Source organism: Primulina eburnea, chromosome 18 (genome assembly GCF_022965805.1).
Source record: "Primulina eburnea isolate SZY01 chromosome 18, ASM2296580v1, whole genome shotgun sequence".
Classification (NCBI taxonomy): Eukaryota; Viridiplantae; Streptophyta; class Magnoliopsida; order Lamiales; family Gesneriaceae; genus Primulina; species Primulina eburnea.
This window is the reverse complement of record NC_133118.1, coordinates 28,810,739-28,831,692: the sequence shown is the minus strand read 5'-3', so window position 1 is coordinate 28,831,692 and position 20,954 is coordinate 28,810,739. Positions and strand designations below refer to the sequence as shown.

Genomic DNA, 20,954 nt, shown 5'->3' with positions numbered 1-20,954 from the left:
GGTCGAGTACCGTCGTTTTGTCTATACGTTTTTTCGAACTTTTGGTACGTTTATGTTTGACACTGTGAGGATTCCCTGAAAATGGGTGGAATTCCAACATATGGCCCTTAACAGTGGGATAGAATTGTTTTATGGCCTCGCCCCCTTAGAGGATTAAAACTTAGGGACTGACGTCAGTAAACCGTTGAAAGGTGAAAAATCGCAGTGTTATTATGTTATGGAATTTACTTTACGATTATGAAAAGCATGATGTACGTTTATGATATGTTTCGAAAATGTTATTAAATTGGTTATGTTGTGTTCAAAGTCCCTCATTTACTGAGTATTCCCAAAATACTCATCCCCCTTTACTCTCTCCTCCCAGATAAGTCCGAAGAACAGGTTGAGGAAGAAGAGTCGGAACAATTTTGGGGTTGGTGATCTGTCAGATTAGTAATAGGATTTACTTCGAATTTATGATTTAATAATTGGAAGACGCTTCCGCATTATTTACTATTTAGTTGGATTTCGTTATTGTAAAGACAATGTTTATTTCGTGGAAATTATGAATTATAAACTGGTTTCGGTTTAAACTGTGCTACGAAAGGCTTGTTGTTTCGATTGTGTGATTGTTAAACAACGCCGGTGTCAATCCCGAGTTTCGGGGCGTGACATTTAAGTGGTATCAGAGCCGCCAGGTTCATAATCCGAGTGGGAAAAATCGATTTTTTTTTTAAAAAATCGAATTTTGAAAAAAAAAATGCGGCCAAACAGCCCCTACGCGCGCCGCCGCGTTTTTCGTCGATTCCGGCCGCTTCCGGTAGTTTTTCTTTGATCGGAGACCAGATCTAGGACCGCCTCGATGAGACGAACAAAAGCCCTTACACAATTTCAGATTTCGCGTTCGGATACAACGGGAATTTCAGATCTACGGATTTGGCGTATGAACCCTAACCCGAAAATTATTTTGTCCAATTACCCTACCAATCCTACTCCGATTATCAATCCCTTTTACCCAAACAATCTAAGATGCATGGGTACCTTTTCCCAAGAATCAATTTCGAGTTCGGATCAACCAATCGGGAACGCCCAATTTCAAATGAGCCAACCGATTTCTCGCGAGTTCCGGCCAAATTAGCTAGTTTTCCGACCGATTCTGGCCGTGCCACCACCGGTTCCGTGTTCCTGGCCCATTCACCAACACACGCCCTTGCTCCGACCATACTCCGGCGAGTCAACCCGGCGAGTCAACTCGGCCGAGTCAACGAGTCAATCCGCCAACATTCTCCTTTTATTTTTTGAAATTTTCGAATATATATATATATATATATATATATATATATATATATATATATATATATATATATATATATAGATACCCTACTCTATTAGTTCTTGATATTTTATTTTGTCCTATTTTTTTGATATTATGAGCATTTCCTTTTTATTGTTTCTAGGAAATTGAGAGATATCGAATTAGAGTGTTTTAGTGAACCGTTCTTAGTAGTTAATTTCCATTGTCGCTACGTTTTTCTATTCAGTACATGCATTTCATTAGATTGGTCAAATACTTTTAATTCATTTGGATTAGTCATGTTCATTTATTTTCCTGCTTGAGAAATCAATAAAATATTTTATTTGCTCCGTTGATTTCAATTTATTTCTACGCAATCTATTGCATAAATCCTACTCGTACAAATTCTTAGAACTTGCGATTATAGAAAATGGCCGGCAGACCCCCGAGGCAGAACCGCAACCCGCGTTACGCTAATGCCAACCGAGAAGGCGGACAGGAGGACGAGCAAGGGAACGGACCCCTGCCTGCAGTCAACTTAAGTCGAGCTGATCTTATGGTCATAGCCACCATTGTGGCAACCACACTGCAAGGGTTGGGAAACCAGAACGCCAATCAGCCACCACCACCTCCACCACAGCACGGAGTCAAGTTCCATTATGAATCACTGCGCAAGAACAGGTGCCCGACGTTCCAAGGGGACGCAGATCCTGAGTTAGGCCAAAACTGGTTGAAAAGCGTGGAAACTTAGATGCGACTGCTAGAAATACCAGATGCTCTTAAAGTGGATGTGATGGTACCCTTCCTTGAAGGCAAAGCAAGTAAGTGGTGGGAAGCCGTCTCCCCAGCCATGTTAATCGCCGGGCCAATCACATGGTAGCGCTTTCGAGATGCATTCCTCAAGCAGTACTTTCCAGCCGAGGTCAAGTTGCAAAAGTTGAGTGAGTTTGAAAATCTGACTCAGACTCCGGATATGTCAGTGGTAGAATACACATCTCAGTTCAAATCTCTTGGATCCTATGCACCTACAATTATGGCAGATGAAGCTCTGAAATTGCACCGCTTCAAAAAGGGTCTGAACAGCAGAATACAGTCGGCTTTGGCAGTCTACCAACCTGCGAACTTTTCAGACTTGATGGGCGCAGCTATCCGAGCTGAAACTGATATCCAGCGCAGAGAGAAGGAGATTAGGAACAAAAGGCCTATGAATGATCAGTCCTCTCATGGCAGTCAGTCGTTCACGAAACCGAACCATTCCGGTGAACCATCTAAAGAAACTTCGCCTGCCTCAGACTACCAAGCCATTAAGCCTTGCCTAACACCACTTACGACACCTGGGAGAATGTCGTAGAGCCAGCGGCGTCTGCTTTGGATGCGGAAAACCAGGACACCGTATGGCAGATTGTCCAACCGCCACCAACAAAACAACTGGACCAGGTAAAGGAAACGGGTCCAGCTCAGGGGCGAATGCCAACAAACCACGGGAGAACAAACCAAATGCCAGGGTGTTTGCCATGACGCGGGAGGAGGCAGATGATGCAAGCGATGTGGTGTCAGGTACCATATTTTTCAACAAGCGCCTGCTTATGTGTTATTTGACTGTGGCGCTACACATTCTTGTATATCTAAGAGATTTGGTAAGAAGTTAGGACGTAAGCCCGGTAAGCTAACCGAACCTTTCCAACTAGCCACGCCTACTAGTAGAGCCATTGAAACTGACGAAATTTACAGAGATTGAAAAATCAGTATTGGTAATTAGATTTTTAGAGCCGACCTGATACAGTTGATCATGGTCGATTTCGATATCATCTTAGGAATGGATTGGTTAGCAAGAAACAATGCGGTAGTAGATTGTAAGGGAAAGGAATATCCCTACCTATTTGGAGACCAGGCCAACTCCAGTTTCGAGGACGAAACTTCCCATAAGGAGGGAGGGATGTAAGATCCGATTTTTTTTTTTCACCCATGCAATTATAATTAGATTAAGATATTATATTCTTGAGATAATTGAGGAATTGTTAGGATTTTATTACTATATTTTTGGGTATCTATATTTTGAGGAGATATATTGGAATACCTTGGAAATACAATATTTAGTCATACATATCATGCAAATTTCGAAATTTTTGGGAAATAATACAAGATTATGGAGGATATTGAGATCAAGAATAAATCTCCACTTAAGTAACTAGATTTCGAAATAAGGGCAAGAATATTAGAGTCAAAATTGAGAGATTTGAAGCAATTTTAGGGATGATTGATCTACCATATTTAGCTCAACCCTCCTCACCTATAAATACCCCATCATTCTTTGCACACCTATATCTCGAAATTCCTTGCTGCAAATTTCGAGAATTCAGCAACTCTCCCTAGCCGAAACTCTGCCCAAATATCGTCCCAAGGTTAGCCTAAAAGTCGAGCCGAAGCACTGTCCGAGCCGAGCATCCACGTTTTTAGCAAGAAAATATACTGTAAGTGGGCTGTTTTAAATTTATAATTTCGGTTTATGCATATGTGAGAAACTTTCGGTTTTTTGGTTTAAAAAAAAATACGGTCGAGTACCGTCGTTTTGTCTATACGTTTTTACGAACTTTTGGTACGTTTATGTTTGACACTGTGAGGATTCCCTGAAAATGGGTGGAATTCCAACATATGGCCCTTAACAGTGGGATAGAACTATTTTATGGCCTTGCCCCCTTAGAGGATTAAAACTTAGGGACTGACGTCAGTAAACCGTTGAAAGGTGAAAAATCGCAGTGTTATTATGTTATGGAATTTACGTTACGATTATGAAAAGCATGATGTACGTTTATGATATGTTTCGAAAATTTTATTAAATTGGTTATGTTGTGTTCAAAGTCCCCCATTTACTGAGTATTCCCAAAATACTCATCCCCCTTACTCTCCCCTCCCATATAAGTCCGAAGAACAGGTTGAGGAAGAAGAGTCGGAGCAATTTTGGGGTTGGTGATCTGCCAGATTAGTAATAGGATTTACTTCGAATTTATGATTTAATAATTGTAAAACGCTTCTGCATTATTTACTATTTAGTTGTATTTCGTTATTGTAAAGACAATGTTTATTTCGTGGAAATTATGAATTATAAACTGGTTTCGGTTTAAACTGTGCTACGAAAGGCTTGTTGTTTCGATTGTGTGATTGTTAAACAACGCCGGTGTCAATCCCGAGTTTCGGGGCGTGACAGAACTCGTCTCAAAAATAATATTAATAATTAAAATAATAATATTATTATCATTAATAATATAATAATAATATTAATTTTTAAAATATTAATAATTATATTAATATTATCAATAATAATAATAGATAATAATAAATTTTGATTTTGAAAATTTTCGTACTCGTCTCTGTCTTGCTCCATTAATATTTTGGAAACGAGGTGAGAACGAGGATTTGATCTCCGCGGTCCCGATCCAAAAAACTAAGATTGGGGTGGCGGATATGGGAGTAGGGATGGAATTCGGAGACGAGAATGAGATATGAAAATTCCGTCTCCGTCTCGTCTCATTGTCATTCAAACATACAATTTTTTTTTGTGATTTTTCTAATACACGCATGTTGTCTAATTGAAGTTATTTTGACAGCCGAACTAGCTAAATCATTTCTCCAATCAAACTCAGCTGGTACATTATCACAAAAACATTCCATTTTTAAATTGATTGGTTGACAATTATCGATTGTATTTTCTCTTTTTCTAGAGTACTTCGAATTTTTTTTTGGGAAAATTATATTTTGTGAAGATAAAATATGAATGTCAAGAAATTATGTTTATTAAAAATAAATTCATAACACTTCAAAATCCAATCATCTATCTACATAGATAATGAGCACATAACCCTTAGTAGAGTGGCCATTAAGGTTTATCTAGTGTGATTTATATTTAGATAACATGATTTGTAGGTTGTTGCATTTGTCCGAAGGTTTACCACTACACACCAAAAGATAGCAGATACAAGTTCAATCATCATTTAAAAATAATAATAATGATGAGCCCAAAACACACTTCATTTTGATTTTAATTGATTAATTTTAATTGTCTTACATCGTTTGGATACAATCACTGAAAGTCGTATATATGGACTTGGATAATCATCTCTTTTATGAGCTAGTTTTCATAGTTGAATTATGTTCAAGTCTCAATCTTAACATTATATCAGAGCTCACGTTCCACCACTTGTAAACTTTATGTTCTGCTCCATATGATAATTCTTAAACGTGAGAGAGGCTTGTTAGTTGTGATACATCGGTTGAATAAAATCATTGACAGTCTTCTTGTAAACTAGTTTTTGAGATTGGGTCAAATCAAATGTTCACTCTTAACCCGACGTCTCTCTTTGTGATGTGACGTTTGCATTGCGTCGGATTGCACAAGGCCGAAAAGCAAAAGCAATAGTACAGGAATAATGCATGTTCGAGTAAGAAGAAACCAACTTGGGTTCATTTTGCATTGAGTTTATTCCAAATCAAATATATCATTTCACTTCTTTTTTTTTTTTTAAAAAGAAAAATACATTTCTCACGTGGAATAATGCTCATACGTATATGTCAATATCTGTATGCAATTTCCTAAATGATGGTAGATACCGTAAAGTCAATCATTAGATTTTTCTTTACGAGTCCGAGATGTTCTGGATCTCAAGATCTTGTCTCAAATTTAAGATCTTAATGTTAGATGCGTTACAAAATCAAAAAGTGATCGATAAATTGTTAGATCATTATAAGTATGATGAATTTGATCGTGAAAATTTGTTGGATCCCAATAATTTTAGGAAGAGACGGGGAAATTTTTGAATGAGGCCAACATGTTAATGAATTTTTAAGACTTAAAATCAAGTAGGTATTTGTAAGCCGAGTTGTAGTGTATATTTTCATTAATCGAATCGAGTTGGGTCGGAGATCCGTCTCATTAAATAAGCGCATGAGACGATCAACGAGAGTATTTGTTGGGTAAAATTTTATATTTTGACAAAAAAATTCGAACAAATATCCATTTGAAATGACTATTAACTCTAGTTGATATGATCATTTCCACTACAAAAAAAATTGGTGTACAAATCGACATGCAATATAGTACACATAAGACTAAATTACACTTAAATTTCCAATACTTGCCAGTTACAATATGGAATTAATAAGCTTTTAACAAAAACTTGTGTAAGGCGTTCTCACGGGTCGTATTTTGTTAGACATATATCTTATTTGAGTCATCCATAAAAAAATATTATTTTTTATGCTAAGAGTATTACTTTTTATTGTGAATATCGATATGGTTGCCCCGTCTCACAATAAAAATTCGTGAGACCGTCTCACAAAAGACCTTATCAGATGTTTTTAGGGGGAAATATCAGTTATACAACAAAATAGACCTCCCTGCTATTAGATTTGCACAATTAATACTCTATATATCCAGTTTGAAACCTCTTTCCCCATGAACTACACATTCTATGCAGCACTTCACAAAAATCTTTGACAAAACTAACAAGAAAAAATATAATGAAATGCAAGAAAATAAAGAGAGAAAAGATTAAATTCAAGCCGAAGGATTCATAGAGCTACTCGAACTCAACTTGAACTGAAAAATGCAGGTTTCTTCGGAGATTTGCTTGGGTTGTGCCGGCACCAATGCTATGTTGTTTGAGTTCCAAAACTGATGATCACTACTCTTGATGATCTCTTCTCCATAAACCCATTCTTCATCTTCTTTTTTGTAATCGAAACCACCGTTTTCGGAGCAAGAAACCGTGACGTTGTTTCTCCAGTTCCACCAGATTCTGAGCATGATATATATGAAGAAGAGACATATTAGAGTGGAAGTGAACACGATGGCCACTATGATACCTGCTACTTGAGATTCTGAGAGCCACTTTCTCTCGTGTAGCGATGATTCCGAACAAGGTACTAATGGTGGGCCGCATAGTTTCTTATTGCCTTGGAAAGAACTGAGTGGGAATCCTGAAAAGGTTGAAGGAAGCTGGCCATGGAGATGATTGTTTGACAGGTTAAGTCTGTGGAGACTCGATAACTTTCTGAGGGAAGGTGGGATTGTCCCTTCGAGTTGATTGGAAGAAAGATTCAATCTTTCTAGCTTCACTAGATCTCCAATGGATGAAGGAATTTCACCTGAAAGTTGGTTGAAACTCAGGTCTAAAATGACTTGTAACTCGCTTAACGTGCCTATCTCGGGAGGTATGGGACCGGTTAGCTTGTTTTCTGAGAGCCTGAGCTCGTATAGCTTCTTGCACTGCTGGATTGTTGGAGGGATTGAACCGGATAGCTCATTTTTTCTGAGATTCAGGACGTTTAAAAGGTCTAAGTTTCCAATCTCTGAGGGGATGGAACCTGATAATCTGTTGCTATGTAAAGAAAGTTTTAGCAATCTGGAGCAGTTTCCAATTTCAGGTGGCACTGTACCATTGAAGTTATTAGATGAAAGATCAAGTTCTCCTAGTTCTTGAATGCTTCCCAACCATTTAGGAATCATCCCAGAAAATTGGTTATCATTGAGGAGAAGATGGCCAAGATTCCTCAAGTTTAAAAGCCCGGTTTCATCAAGATCACCGGTTAGATTGTTGAACGATAGGTCAAGAAAACGAAGCTGTTTAAGCTGGCCAAACACATTAGGGATATTACCAACAAGAAAATTGTTTGCTAGGCGAATGCGAATCAGGTTCTTAGACATGGCTAGTTCTGGAGGAATCCTGTCTGAGAAACTATTGCTGGTTAAGTCTAGAGCGGTTAAAGAATTTGAACCGGTAAGAGGAGCAATGCTTCCACTAAACCTGTTATTCGAAAAGTTGATGATTTTAAGCTTTTTGAGATTGAAGAGTGATTCAGGAAGTTGACCAGATAGTGAATTGTTGTAAAGAGTAACAAGAAACAGCTCAGAAAGCATCCCAAAAGTCGATGGAAGCGGTCCCGAGAGCTTGTTATCAGCTAAAGCAAGCCTTTGAAGCTTTCTGCAGTAACCCAAACTTGATGGAATAGAACCGGCCAATTCATTCTGCCTCAGCTGAAGGATAACAAGATTCTTAAGCTTCCCAATTGTTGGAGGGATGGCTCCCGAAAAATGGTTTCCAAAGAAATCAATCTCAGTTAAGCTCATACAATTTGTTAGCTCTCTTGGAATGCCTCCTGACATTTGGTTATCATAAAGGTACAAAACGCGCAATTTCTCCAGTTTTCCAATTTCTGCTGGAATCCCATCTCTGAGCATGTTACCAAAGAGGATCAAACTTTCCAAGTTGCTCAAATTCCCTATCTCAGGAGGTAGAGCTCCCGTGAAACTATTGTTGTTGAGCAAAAGATCGGTAAGGCCACCAAGCTTGCCAAGATCCGAAGGTAGTGGCCCGCCAAAGTTGTTTCCAGAGAGCTCTAACTGTTGAATGGATGAACAATTCAGGATCTCCAATGGAAAGTTCCCTGATAGCTCGTTTTGATCAAGAAAAACCTTACTTAAAACTGAGTTCTTGGGGCAAAAATTGTCCAGGATGGTGCCTGTTAAGAGATTGTGAGACAGCACTAGAACTTCAAGGCTCTTTAACTCAGAGTTAAGTAGAGGAATGATCCCTGATAGGTTGTTATAGGATAAGTCCAGTGTCTGTAACTGAACCAATCTGTTGAGCTCCTCTGGTATTTCACCTCCTAGTCCATTTCCTTGCAAATTCAAGTACTTCAAATTCGAAAGCCGGCTCAAATCAACTGGGATATGTCCAGAAAGGCTGTTGTTTCCCAAGTTTAAGATTTGAAGATATGCAAGATTGGAAATTGAACCGGGAATCACCCCTTCAATCCTATTGTTCGATGCAGCCAAATTCTGCAACTCAATGCATTCACCAATCTCTTCTGGTATAACTCCACCAATGCTATTCTTCTGCAAATCAAGAAACTTGAGATTCTTCAACTTCCCAAATTCTTTGGGTATACTTCCATTGAACTGGCAATAAGCAAGGCCCAACACCTGCAACTCTGTCAAGTTACCGATGCTCGGTACCACTTGGCCGGTCAGAAAATTGTCTCCTATTCGAAGAACTTGGAGCTTCTTCAAGAGGCCAATCTCTCCAGGGATCGAATCGGTGAGATAGTTCGAGAAAAGCTTCAATTCCCTCAAGTTTTGAACATTCCCAATACCAGAAGGAATAGGACCTGTGAGAGAGTTTGCCGACAAGTCCAAATCCTCGAGAAAGTTGAGCTTTGAGAATTCTTGAGATATGGAGCCTTTTAGCCCGGAATGGGACAGATTTAGAGACAAAACGTTGTTTTGATCTTCTGTACACGTGACTCCATTCCAAGAACACATGCTAGTCTCTTGAATCCAGTTGTCAAGAACTCCCAAGGAATCGACAAATTCTGATTTTATTCTAAGGAGCCAGAAGGAATCAGAGGTATCATCTCCAAGAACAGGAGTAGAAAAAGGTGAAAAGATGGAGAAAAAAAATATCATCACATAAAAACAGAAGAATCCCATCTCAAAACATGTGACAGGAAACAGCTTCTACAGCAGAATTATCAAATATCTGAAACTAAAAGGTACATGAGATTGAATGTGAGTGAGCAAGAAACAGAAGAAATTCAAATCCTTGGAGGATTTAAAGAAGGAAAAACTGAAAAATGTTTGGATTTTAGAAGAAAGGATTGATCCCAGAAAGAAGAATTCTGAGCATGGAGATTATATATAGATTCATGAACGTGAAAAGTCTGCCCAATCCACTTTTGAAGAAAGGTAAATAGTAGTAATATTCATGAAATCTTGAACTCATTCTTTAATAATTTACTCTCACCATTTACTTTTTTCTAGAGATTCTGGCAAAAGCTGCGGCGCTTTTAATATTATCCACTTAAAAAAAATTTGATTATTAGGTGCATTTTGCTTGATTTAAAAAATAGAAATGAATTATTTATATCTTTAAAATTATAATGGACGTTATATTGTTCAGATTCAATAATTACTCATGCAAGTGAACAATCGAAACATGACGCTGAGAGTATATGATTTACAATATTTGAGTTATAACGCTGTCAAATCTATAAGTTGTGGTAAAATAACAAACGTCTAATCTTATAATTGGTGTAAAAATCACAGGTAGAATCACAAGTTCAATTTTCAAGGATTGGAATGAGTAATGATCATTGAGAAGATGATTGTTGAGATGTAATAGCTGTTTATACTAGAAGAACGATCAAAATAATATACATAGATTATTGTACTATTAAAAAAAATTATATTATATACACACACATATACACATTTATATCACATCCATTGGGGTAACAATCATATATTTTTGTGTGAAACCATATAAAAAATGAAAGTCTAATTATATATGTTATGATTTATAAATCAAACCATCAAATTTTGTGGTTATATTATAGTGATGTGGAGGTACCACAAAAACCAATCATGGAGTTATTTAGTGGCTTTTGAGGTGAAATTATGAAGATTGATTTTTTTTAAAAAAATAAATTATTAAAATAAAATTAAAAAAATATGCAATAGGAAGAAATATAGGGATCCCCCACCAGGCCACCTTAGGAAAATAGAAATGTTAGGTGGGGATCTCCCTAAGTCTCTGCTTTATGTCACACTCGAATGGGATATCAGCAAAATTCTAACATAGCCGGAAAAGTGTTGATTGAATAATAAATAAATAAATAAATAAATAAATAAAGTGTTCATTGAATAAGTGTTGATTGAATAAATAAATAAATAAATAAATAAATAAAGTGTTCATTGAATATATATATATATATATATATATATATATATATATATATATATATATATATATATATATATATATATATATATACTAGTTACTCTGCACACGCGTTGCGTGTGTACAATCTTTTTTATCATTATCGATAGACTAAAGTGAAAATTGACAAATTATGGAGAGACTAAATTGATATTTGAATGATTGAAATAAAAAAAAATAAAAATAAAAGTGTGTGTTGAAATTAAAAAAAAAACAAAAAACAAAAGTGTAATATTAGTAGCATATAAGGGTAAAACTGGAAAAAAAAGATGGTGTCCTCCTTGGCAATTTTTATAAGGTGCTCAGCCTTAATATAATAGTATATATATATATATATATTATTTTCATATATATATATATATATTATTTTGATATATTTTACATTTATTGTGAACACTCATGTGTACATCGATAAGGTAGTATTCACCTATTAGATGTAATGAAACATATCAAAATTTTATATCAAAATATATGAGTGTTATCTCATCGATGTTCATATAAAATGTATATGATGAATTCATATATATATATATATATATATATATATATATATATATGTATATATATATTTAATGCTGAGAATCTATTTTAATATATTTAATTTAGTTTGACTTGTAGCATGAGGTCAAAAAACATCACCGTTTGTCAACTTAATTGGTACAATTCCATTATTTGAATGGTCTTATTAACATTTTTAAAAGGTTCCCTCGTGATAATTTATTTAATTGTTTTGTGTAAAATTCATGATAAATGATTTTTTTAAAAAAAAAAATACATACTTATGTTTTTTAAAATAAATTACATGTTTACTTGGGATTAAACATTAAATCATTCACTAATTCACTCATTTAGCTCATTATCTCTTAGGCCCATCCCATGTTATAACACAAAAAATCTCGTGAGATAAATCTTTTATTTGAGTCACTCATAAAAAAATATACTTTTTTATGCAAAAAAATATTATTTTTTATTATAAAAATAAACATGGTTGACCCGTCTGACTGATAAAGATCCGTGAAATCATCTCATAATAGACCTACTAATGTGATAATAAGTCCAATGAATTCTAACAAAGAACAAGATATAATTTATGAGAAAATGGAAAATGTGAGCAGTGTCTTTGTTGGAAGGACGATATTATATAATTTAAAGTATTCGAATTACAATAATATCATAAACTATAATTTTTGATAAATCAACAAATATTCGATCCTACAACTTCTATAAATCAAGAAGTCGGAGAAAATACACCGAGAAGTTTCGGGATCTATATTATGCGACATTTGAAACTCATTCTATGAGAGGTAAAAACAGAGTGTACTAAATATTTACCCAACCAATTTACAAAGTTATCTCCACGTGATGTGAACTTCTCAAACAAAATTATAGATAAGAAAACATGTAAAAAAAATTCCAAATCCTAAATTTAACTAATAATAAAAAGTAATGAAACCAATATTTTTATTTACAAGATGAAAAAACAAGTGTGAGATGTGACGTTAGCATGTGAAGTCGGAAATATTTATGTTTTTCGAGATTTTTGTAATAGTTTGGTTCGATAAACATTATTAGTAGGTCTCTTGCGAGATAGTCTCACAGATTTTTTAATCATCCGAGTTTATAATAATTATTCTTAATTATAGGATGAATAGCGATATCAAGGCCTTACACTTGATGGATATATATTAGTAGATATCTTATGAGATGGTTTCACAGATCTTTATCCGTGAGACAGATAAGTCATACTCACATTGGTATAAAAAATAATATTTATGGGTGACTCAAAATAGACTCGTGAGACTGTCTCACAACAAAATATTTTGTGTAATAATATTAGTATAATAAAGAATTGGATGATCCACAAGAATTATAATTTGGATAATTGACAACAAAAATCATCACTCTTTATCATTGAAGGGGACGACTCTATTTCAACTTAGTTCAAATATCCAAGAATATATTTTTTGTTTCATGTATATCATCAACAAATTTTTTGTATAATCTTTGACTTTTGTCCTAAAAAAAAGCACATCACCAAGAAAACTTGTGCTTGCAGCCATCCCCACAACTCCAATTAGTGGGCTTTGGGGAAATAATAATAAAAATATATAAATAATTATTTATTTAACTTTTTAAAAAAAAGTTTAATTTTTTATTTCATAATATTATAACTCTTTTTCTTGTGGCCAAGTAAAGCACATACATATCCTTAGTTTGGTAGTTTTCTAATCCTGCCTCATGATTTAACTCTTCACAATTAATCTTCTCTGCTCTAACCAAACGCCACCTAATTCCAATTATAATACAAGAAAACAACACAAGAGAAGAACCACCCCCTTTTACTAACGATTTTTTTAGTTGGTCGAGATGACTTGCAACCGTTGGGTTTCGAACTCGAGATCTCGCTCTAAATTTGAGATCTTGATGTCAGATGAGTTACAAGTTATCTGCCATTTTCCTAGCATTTTAATCAGATGAATATGGTGAACTATATGCTAAAAAAGTAAAAATAATAGAGATTTGATGTATGTTATCACATCAAAATCTATATTTTTAAAAAGGGTTTTGTGTGAAAGTTTTGTTCATTTAAAAACCTAAAGATAAATCAATGAAATTAAATTATGATCCAAGACCTAAAGATAAACCAAACCCATGTGAAATATATTCCAATTTTGTAATTTAGCCTACCAAAACTTGCTTTTAAGATCAAGATTATTGGGATATTCTTGCTCACATAGAACAAACAAATGGAAACAAATGAGTTGGCTAAAGAATGAAATTAGCTTTGATAGTGAACATGCGTGCTCAACTTAGCAATCAGCTTGTCAATTTTTGAATTATTGTGACCAAAATACTTTTAACTCGAAATATATATAAAGTTTGCATTAAAATTGTTATACGATTTGACAAGTGAGATAATGTTATGTGCACTTACTTTTTGTTATATATACTTCATTCAATGTATAAAAACTTTTTCATGGAATCGAGTGCAGATAACCAAAAATGAAATATAGATAACAATATGTATGACCGAGTGCTTGTCGTTTTACCAAAAGCTATAGCTAGTAGAAATTGTGCAACTCAAATCTTTTAGACCGCACAGCAGCTCAAGCACTACGGTTCGATCGCTCTACCAAGCAGGGACAATTATTGCACCCAACAATCTCCCTCTCAATAATTGCACTCCTTGCAATCAACGGGAATCGAACCCGTGACCTTGGCTCTGATACCAATTGTAGGATCGAGCGCTTGCCGTTTTACCAAAAGCTATAGCTAGTAGTAATGGTGCAACTCAAATCTTTTAGACCGCACATCAGCTCAAGCACCACGGTTCGATCGTTCTACCAAGCAGGGACAATTATTGCACCCAACAATCTCCCTCTCAATAATTGCACTCCTTGCAATCAACGGGAATCGAACCCGTGACCTTGGCTCTGATACCAATTGTAGGATCGAGCGCTTGCCGTTTTATCAAAAGCTATAGCTAGTAGTAATGGTGCAACTCAAATCTTTTAGACCGCACATCAGCTCAAGCACTACGGTTCGATCGCTCTACCAAGCAGGGACAATTATTGCACCCAACACAATACTCTGTTAAATAGGTCAACGTTTACATAAGGTAAAATGACGATGATTACACGATCATACAATTGATATTAAAATCGATCAATCAAAACTTGACATTCGAGTATTTATATAGTTAAAAAAATTAATTTAAATGTATTGGTGGTGTTGTATAGATATTGTTTATCTTTTGGTGTAGTTGCTTATGAGATTGGGAATTTATGAGCACGGGCAACCATTTTATGAGGGGCAAAATCCATAAAGTTTGCCCCACTAAAATCCCTTTAAAAGGGAAAATGTTTTCTTTATTGTATTTAAAATGTCAAAATCGACAGTCTTATCATATAAAATAGGTGTTTGGTTGACAATTTGTTAGCGAGACAAAATAGTCAATCGATCTGTCATGCTTTCTAAAATATGTATCTTGAGTTGATAATTTATCGACCCACTAAAAAGACAGATAACTTGTACTGTTAATCTGTTTTGATATGTCTAACTATGTTAGATTTGTTTTCACTACATTTTCTCGAGATATATACTTCCACTAGGTATACTAATACTTATCACCCAAAACATTAGATACTACTAACCAAGGTTAAAAGTTAGAGGCCAAAACAAATTGGTGGTAAGACGACATATAATACGTAAATTTGAGTTACATCGTTGCTGTCAGCTAACATTCTATGAATTCGTCAACTTTTGTTTATATATATATATATATATATATATATATATATATATATATATATATATATATATATATATATATATATATTATATGTATGTATATTATAGTCAAAGACCAAAGCATCAATAATATACCTTCTCCTTTGGATCAATGCCTAGAGTTTCATTTCTTGATTTATTTGTTAGTGATAAGTCAATCTCAATTATGCTCTTCTTGCATTATTAATTTTGTAGTCGGTATGTTTTTTTGTCTACATTATATTTGTTCCATTAAAATTAAAATTAAAAAAACAGTATGTGGATTAGGTGAGGGGCCAAGGTGTCCTTAGTGTGTGAACATGTGAAGAAATCTTGATTTCATTCATTAAATTTTATTATTTTCTGAAAACAAAAAAAAAAATGTATGATTTACCAAGCCGTTCTATGAAAGATGGTGGCGATTATGGTGAAATCGAAATCGAAAAGCTCGAAAATATTATCCGACCGATGAAGAAAGCATTCGTTGAGTCTGATTCGAATACTCGAGCCATGTTGGGTACTCATGTTAATTTTAAACTATGAGTAGGTCTCTTGTGAGACAATCTCACGAATATTTATCTGTGAGACGGTCTCACGAATATTTATCAGTGAGACGAGTCAACCCTACCGATATTCACAATAAAAAGTAATACTCTTAACATAAAAATTAATATTTTTTAATGGATAACCCAAATAAAAGATTCGTCTCACAAAATATGACCCGTGAGACCGTATCACACAAGTTTTTGCTTTAAACTATTTTTTCCAAGTATTTCTAAAAAAAAATTATTTGTTTTAGTAACAAAATACATGTTGAGTTGTATTTATAAAAAAAGTATGATTTATTTTCATATTCTTTCATTTTATTTTAATTTTAGAAATATAAGAAAAAAATTCAAAATTAAAAATATCATAAAAATAATCGAATCTACCGGTACCTTAACCTAAGGCAACTATTAAGGTTATGGGCTTGACTAATATTTTTTACACGGCTATTCAGGCCCGGATAAATTTCAGCTTGGGCCTTGGTCGGCCTACCTAATTTTAGCCAAGTGGCAATAGCATATTTGAATTTCGGGTCAATATTCATTTTTGAAGCCCAAAAACTATAATTCTCATATAATTTTTTTTAAAAAAAAAACAAATATTTTTGTTATTATTTTTTAATAAAACATGAAAATATTATTAGATCATATTAACGGTAAATTTAAGAAAAATGCCTCTGCCAAAATTTCAATTAGGATTCAGTACCTATATATATTTTTTTAGGAATCAGTGTCTGAAAAATATATACTTTTAGTTTTAACCCTTATAAGGTAACATTTACATTTTTACCCTTTATTATTTAAATAAATATATTATTTTATTCACAAACATTACATGTGTCTTTTCCATTTAAAATATAATTTTTAAAAAATATTGTTTCTCAATTATATGGAATAACAGTAAATACTTATTTTGACATACAAAGTACCTATTATGGGGTTTCAGATACTTGATTTCGCTCTTTGAATACTTCGAATATATAAGAAAATACTATATTTTCGAGCATTGACCATAAATTCAGTCATTGTTGGTCTTTTCATTAAAAATACATTAGGATGACTTATTCATGTCATTTTATTTTTTTTAAAAGAAATATAGGTCATCACTTGTCATGAAATAATATTAAATATTTATTTTGACCTACAAAATACCTATTTTGGAGTTCCAAATGCTTGATTTGACTCTATAAATACTCCAAATGTGTAATAAAATACTAGATCTTCGAGCTATCACAATAAATTCAATAATTATTGGTCTTTTAATTGGAAATACATTAAGATGACTTATTCATGTCATCTAATTTTTGAAAAAATACACAGTTTCTCACTCATTGTTGAATTAGAAAAAAGTACTTATTTTGATCGATAAAATACATATTTTGGGGTTCCAAATATTTGATTTGGTTATTTGAATACTTAAAATGTGTAAGAAAATACTTAAGTTTCAAGTAATATTAAGTGACTTTTGATTGTGTCATTTGTGAAGTTAAAATTTGATACTTAAATTGGAACAAAGAGTATCTAATTAGAGTCTATAATAAATTATTGTACCCCGTAAATACTCATATCCAATTATTTGAGGATGCCAAAATATAATTTGAAGTAATATTAAGTGACGTCGATGATGAAATTCGTGAAGTAAAAATGTGATACTTAAATTAATACAAATAATACATAATTCGAGTACACAAATACTTGATTTTACCTTCTAAATACTCAAATTCGATTGAGTATGTCAAAATATATAGTTCGAAGATAATATTTAATGTTCTTTAATGATGAGATTTGTGAATAAAAAACGTGTTACCTAAATTGATACAAATATTACCTAATTTGATTTCACATATACTTGATTTACTCTTTTAAGACTCAATTTTGATTATTTTTGGATATAAAAAATATAGTTTCAAGTAATATTGAGTTACTTGATTTCGTAAATGAGATACTCACAATATGTATTAAAATACTGGATATTCGAATAAAAAACGTAAGTTCACCAAGTGTTGATATTTTTATAGAGATACATTTGGATGACATATTCATCTCATTTAATATTTTTAAAAAAACAAAACAAAACAAATTCTCGACTAAGCATTAAACTTTTAAAGTACTTATTTTTACTTGAGAAATACCCAATTTGAGTTTGTAAATACTTGATTTCGTAAATGAAATACTCACAATATATATTAAAATACCGGATATTCGAATAGACAATGTAAGTTCACCAAGTATTGATATTTCTATGGAATAAGCATTTGGATGACATATTCATCTCATTAATATAATTTTTTGTAAAAGAAAAAACAAATTCCTAACTAAGCATGTAAATTTTAAAGTACTTATTTTATTTGAGAAGTAGTTAATATGAGATTGCAAATATTTGATTTGGTACATGAGATACTCATAATATGTAATAGAATACTGGATATTCGAATATGCAACGTAAGCTCACCAAGTGTTTATTTTTCCTTGGAAGATGCATTTAGATGACATATTCATCTCATTTAATATTTTTTTTTGTAAAAAAAATTCCCAGCTAAGTATTTAAATTTTAAAATACTTAGTTTTACTTGAGAAATATCTAATTTGAGTTTGTAAATAATTGATATCTTGAATGAGATACTTACAATCTGTATTAAAATACTGGATATTCGAATAGGCAACATTAATTAACCAAGTGTTGTTCTTTTCATGGAAGATGCATTGATACGAAGAGTATCTAAATTGGTGAAGGTAAAAATATGATAGCTAAATTGGTACAAAGAGTATTTAATGCGAGTTCGCAAATATTTGATTTTACCATTAGATACTCAAATTCGATTCGATTATTTGATGATGCCAAAATATATAATTTGAATTCAATATTAAGTGATCTTTGATGATGAGATCCGTGAAATAAAAATGTAATACATAAATTGTTAAAAGTATTACATAATTAGATTCTACTTAAAATTGATTTTATCATTTAAAAACTCAAATTTGATAATAAGTATAATGAAAGAATATTGATACATATAATGAATGATTACCAATAAATATTATGAATGAATATTAATGTGGATGATATCAAATGAAGTATTGTCTTGTCATTTAATGGTACCAACAAGTATTGTGAATGAATATTAATGATATTATAAATTAATACTCATAAGTATAAAGAAAAAAATACTAATAAGTATAATGAATAATTACCAATAAGTATTATGTCAAATAAGAATAATTGTTAAATAAGTCATTCAATGAAGATCAAAAGTATTGTTAATTAATACTGATGAGTATTTTATAAATCATTAATTCAAAAATCGATAGAAATGCTTAAAATGCAAACTTCAAGCTCATTTACGAACTATGTTCATAATGCATCTATCTCCCAATTAGTCCATGATGAATAATGAACTGTGTTTATTTATTTAAATGATATGAATAAGTATCCTAATAAATTTTCCATGGAAAGATTGTAGATTCGAATATCCAGTATTTTAATGCATATTGTGAGTATCTTATTTACGAAATCAAGTATTTGCAAACTCAATTAGATATTTCTCAAGTAAAACTAAATAATTTAAAATTTTCATGCTTATTTGATAATTTTGTTTACCAAAAAAATATTAAATAAGATGAATATATAATTCAAATGCATCTTTCATGGAAAGATCAATACTTGGTGAACTTACGTTTGCATATTCGAATATCAAGTAGTCTATTTATATATTTATGAGTATCTCGTGTACCAAATTAAGTATTTGCATTATGAAATTAGGTACTTCTCAAGTAAAATTAAGTACTTTTAAATATTCATGCTTATTTGAGAATTTGTTTTTTTTAACAAAAAAATATTTAATGAAATGAATATGTCATCCAAATGCATATTCCGTAGAAAGACCAACATTTTGTGAAATTAAGTTTCATATTCGAATATCCAGTATTCTATTACATATTATGAGTATCTCATGTACCAAATCAGGTATTTGCAATATGAAATTATGTACTTCTCAAGTAAAACCAAGTACTTTAAAATTTTCATGCGTATTTGGGAATTTGTTTTTTTTTTACAAAAAAATATATTAAATGAGATAAATATGTCATCCAAACGAATCTTCCGTGGAAAGCAAACACTTGGTGAACTTACGTTGGATATTCGAATATCCAGTATTCTATTACATATTATGAGTATCTCCTGTACCAAATCGAGTATTTGTAAACTCAAATTAGTTACTTTTCATCCAAATGCATATTCCATGAAAATACCAACACTTGGAGAATTTACATTGCATGTTCGAATATCCAGTATTTTATTACATATCGTGAATATCTCATTTACGAAATCAAATATTTGTAACTCAAATTAGGTACTTCTCAAGTTAAACTAAGTATTTTAAAAGGTTCATGCTTATTTTAGAATTTGTTTTTTTTACAAGAAATATATTAAATGAAATGAATATGACATCCAAATGAATTTTCCATGAAAAGTCAGCACTTGGTGAACTTACGTTGCATATTTGAATATCCAGTATTCTATGACATATTATGAGTATCTTTTATGTCAAATCAAGTATTTACAAACTCAAATTAGGTACTTCTCATCCAAATGCATATTCCTTAGAAATACCAATACTTGGAGAACTTACGTTGCCTATTCAAATATATAAACATATTGTGAGTATCTAATTTACGAAATCAAGTATTTATCAACTCAAATTAAGTACTTCTCAAGTAAAACTAAGTACTTTAAAATTTTCATGTTTATTTTTTTAAAAAAAAAATTAACAAAAAAATATATTAAATGGATGAATATGTCATCCAAATGCATTTTCTATTTAAATACCAATACTTGGTGAATTTACTTTGTCTATTCGAATATCCAGTATTTTAATACATATTATGAGTATCTCATTTACGAAATCAAGTATTTTCAAATTCAAAATAGGTATTTCTCAAGTAAAACTAAATATTTTAAAATTTACAGGCTTAGTTTGGAATTTAATTTTTTTTACAAAAAAATATTAAATTAGATGAATATATCATCCAAATATACCTTTCATGAAAAGACAAATAATGACTGAATTTATGGCGATCTTCGTATTTTCTGATCTT

At 32.4% G+C, this 20,954-nt stretch overlaps 1 protein-coding gene across 1 annotated transcript; it reads right to left on the bottom strand.

The window, feature by feature from the left end:
* Positions 1–6,617: 6,617 nt before the first annotated feature.
* LOC140819475 (uncharacterized) lies at positions 6,618–10,039 on the bottom strand. Its single transcript, XM_073179592.1, has one exon. It carries the CDS (start codon positions 9,756–9,758, stop codon positions 6,825–6,827), a length of 2,934 nt encoding a protein of 977 aa, XP_073035693.1. The 5' UTR covers positions 9,759–10,039; the 3' UTR covers positions 6,618–6,824.
* Between the last annotated feature and the right edge of the window lie 10,915 nt (positions 10,040–20,954).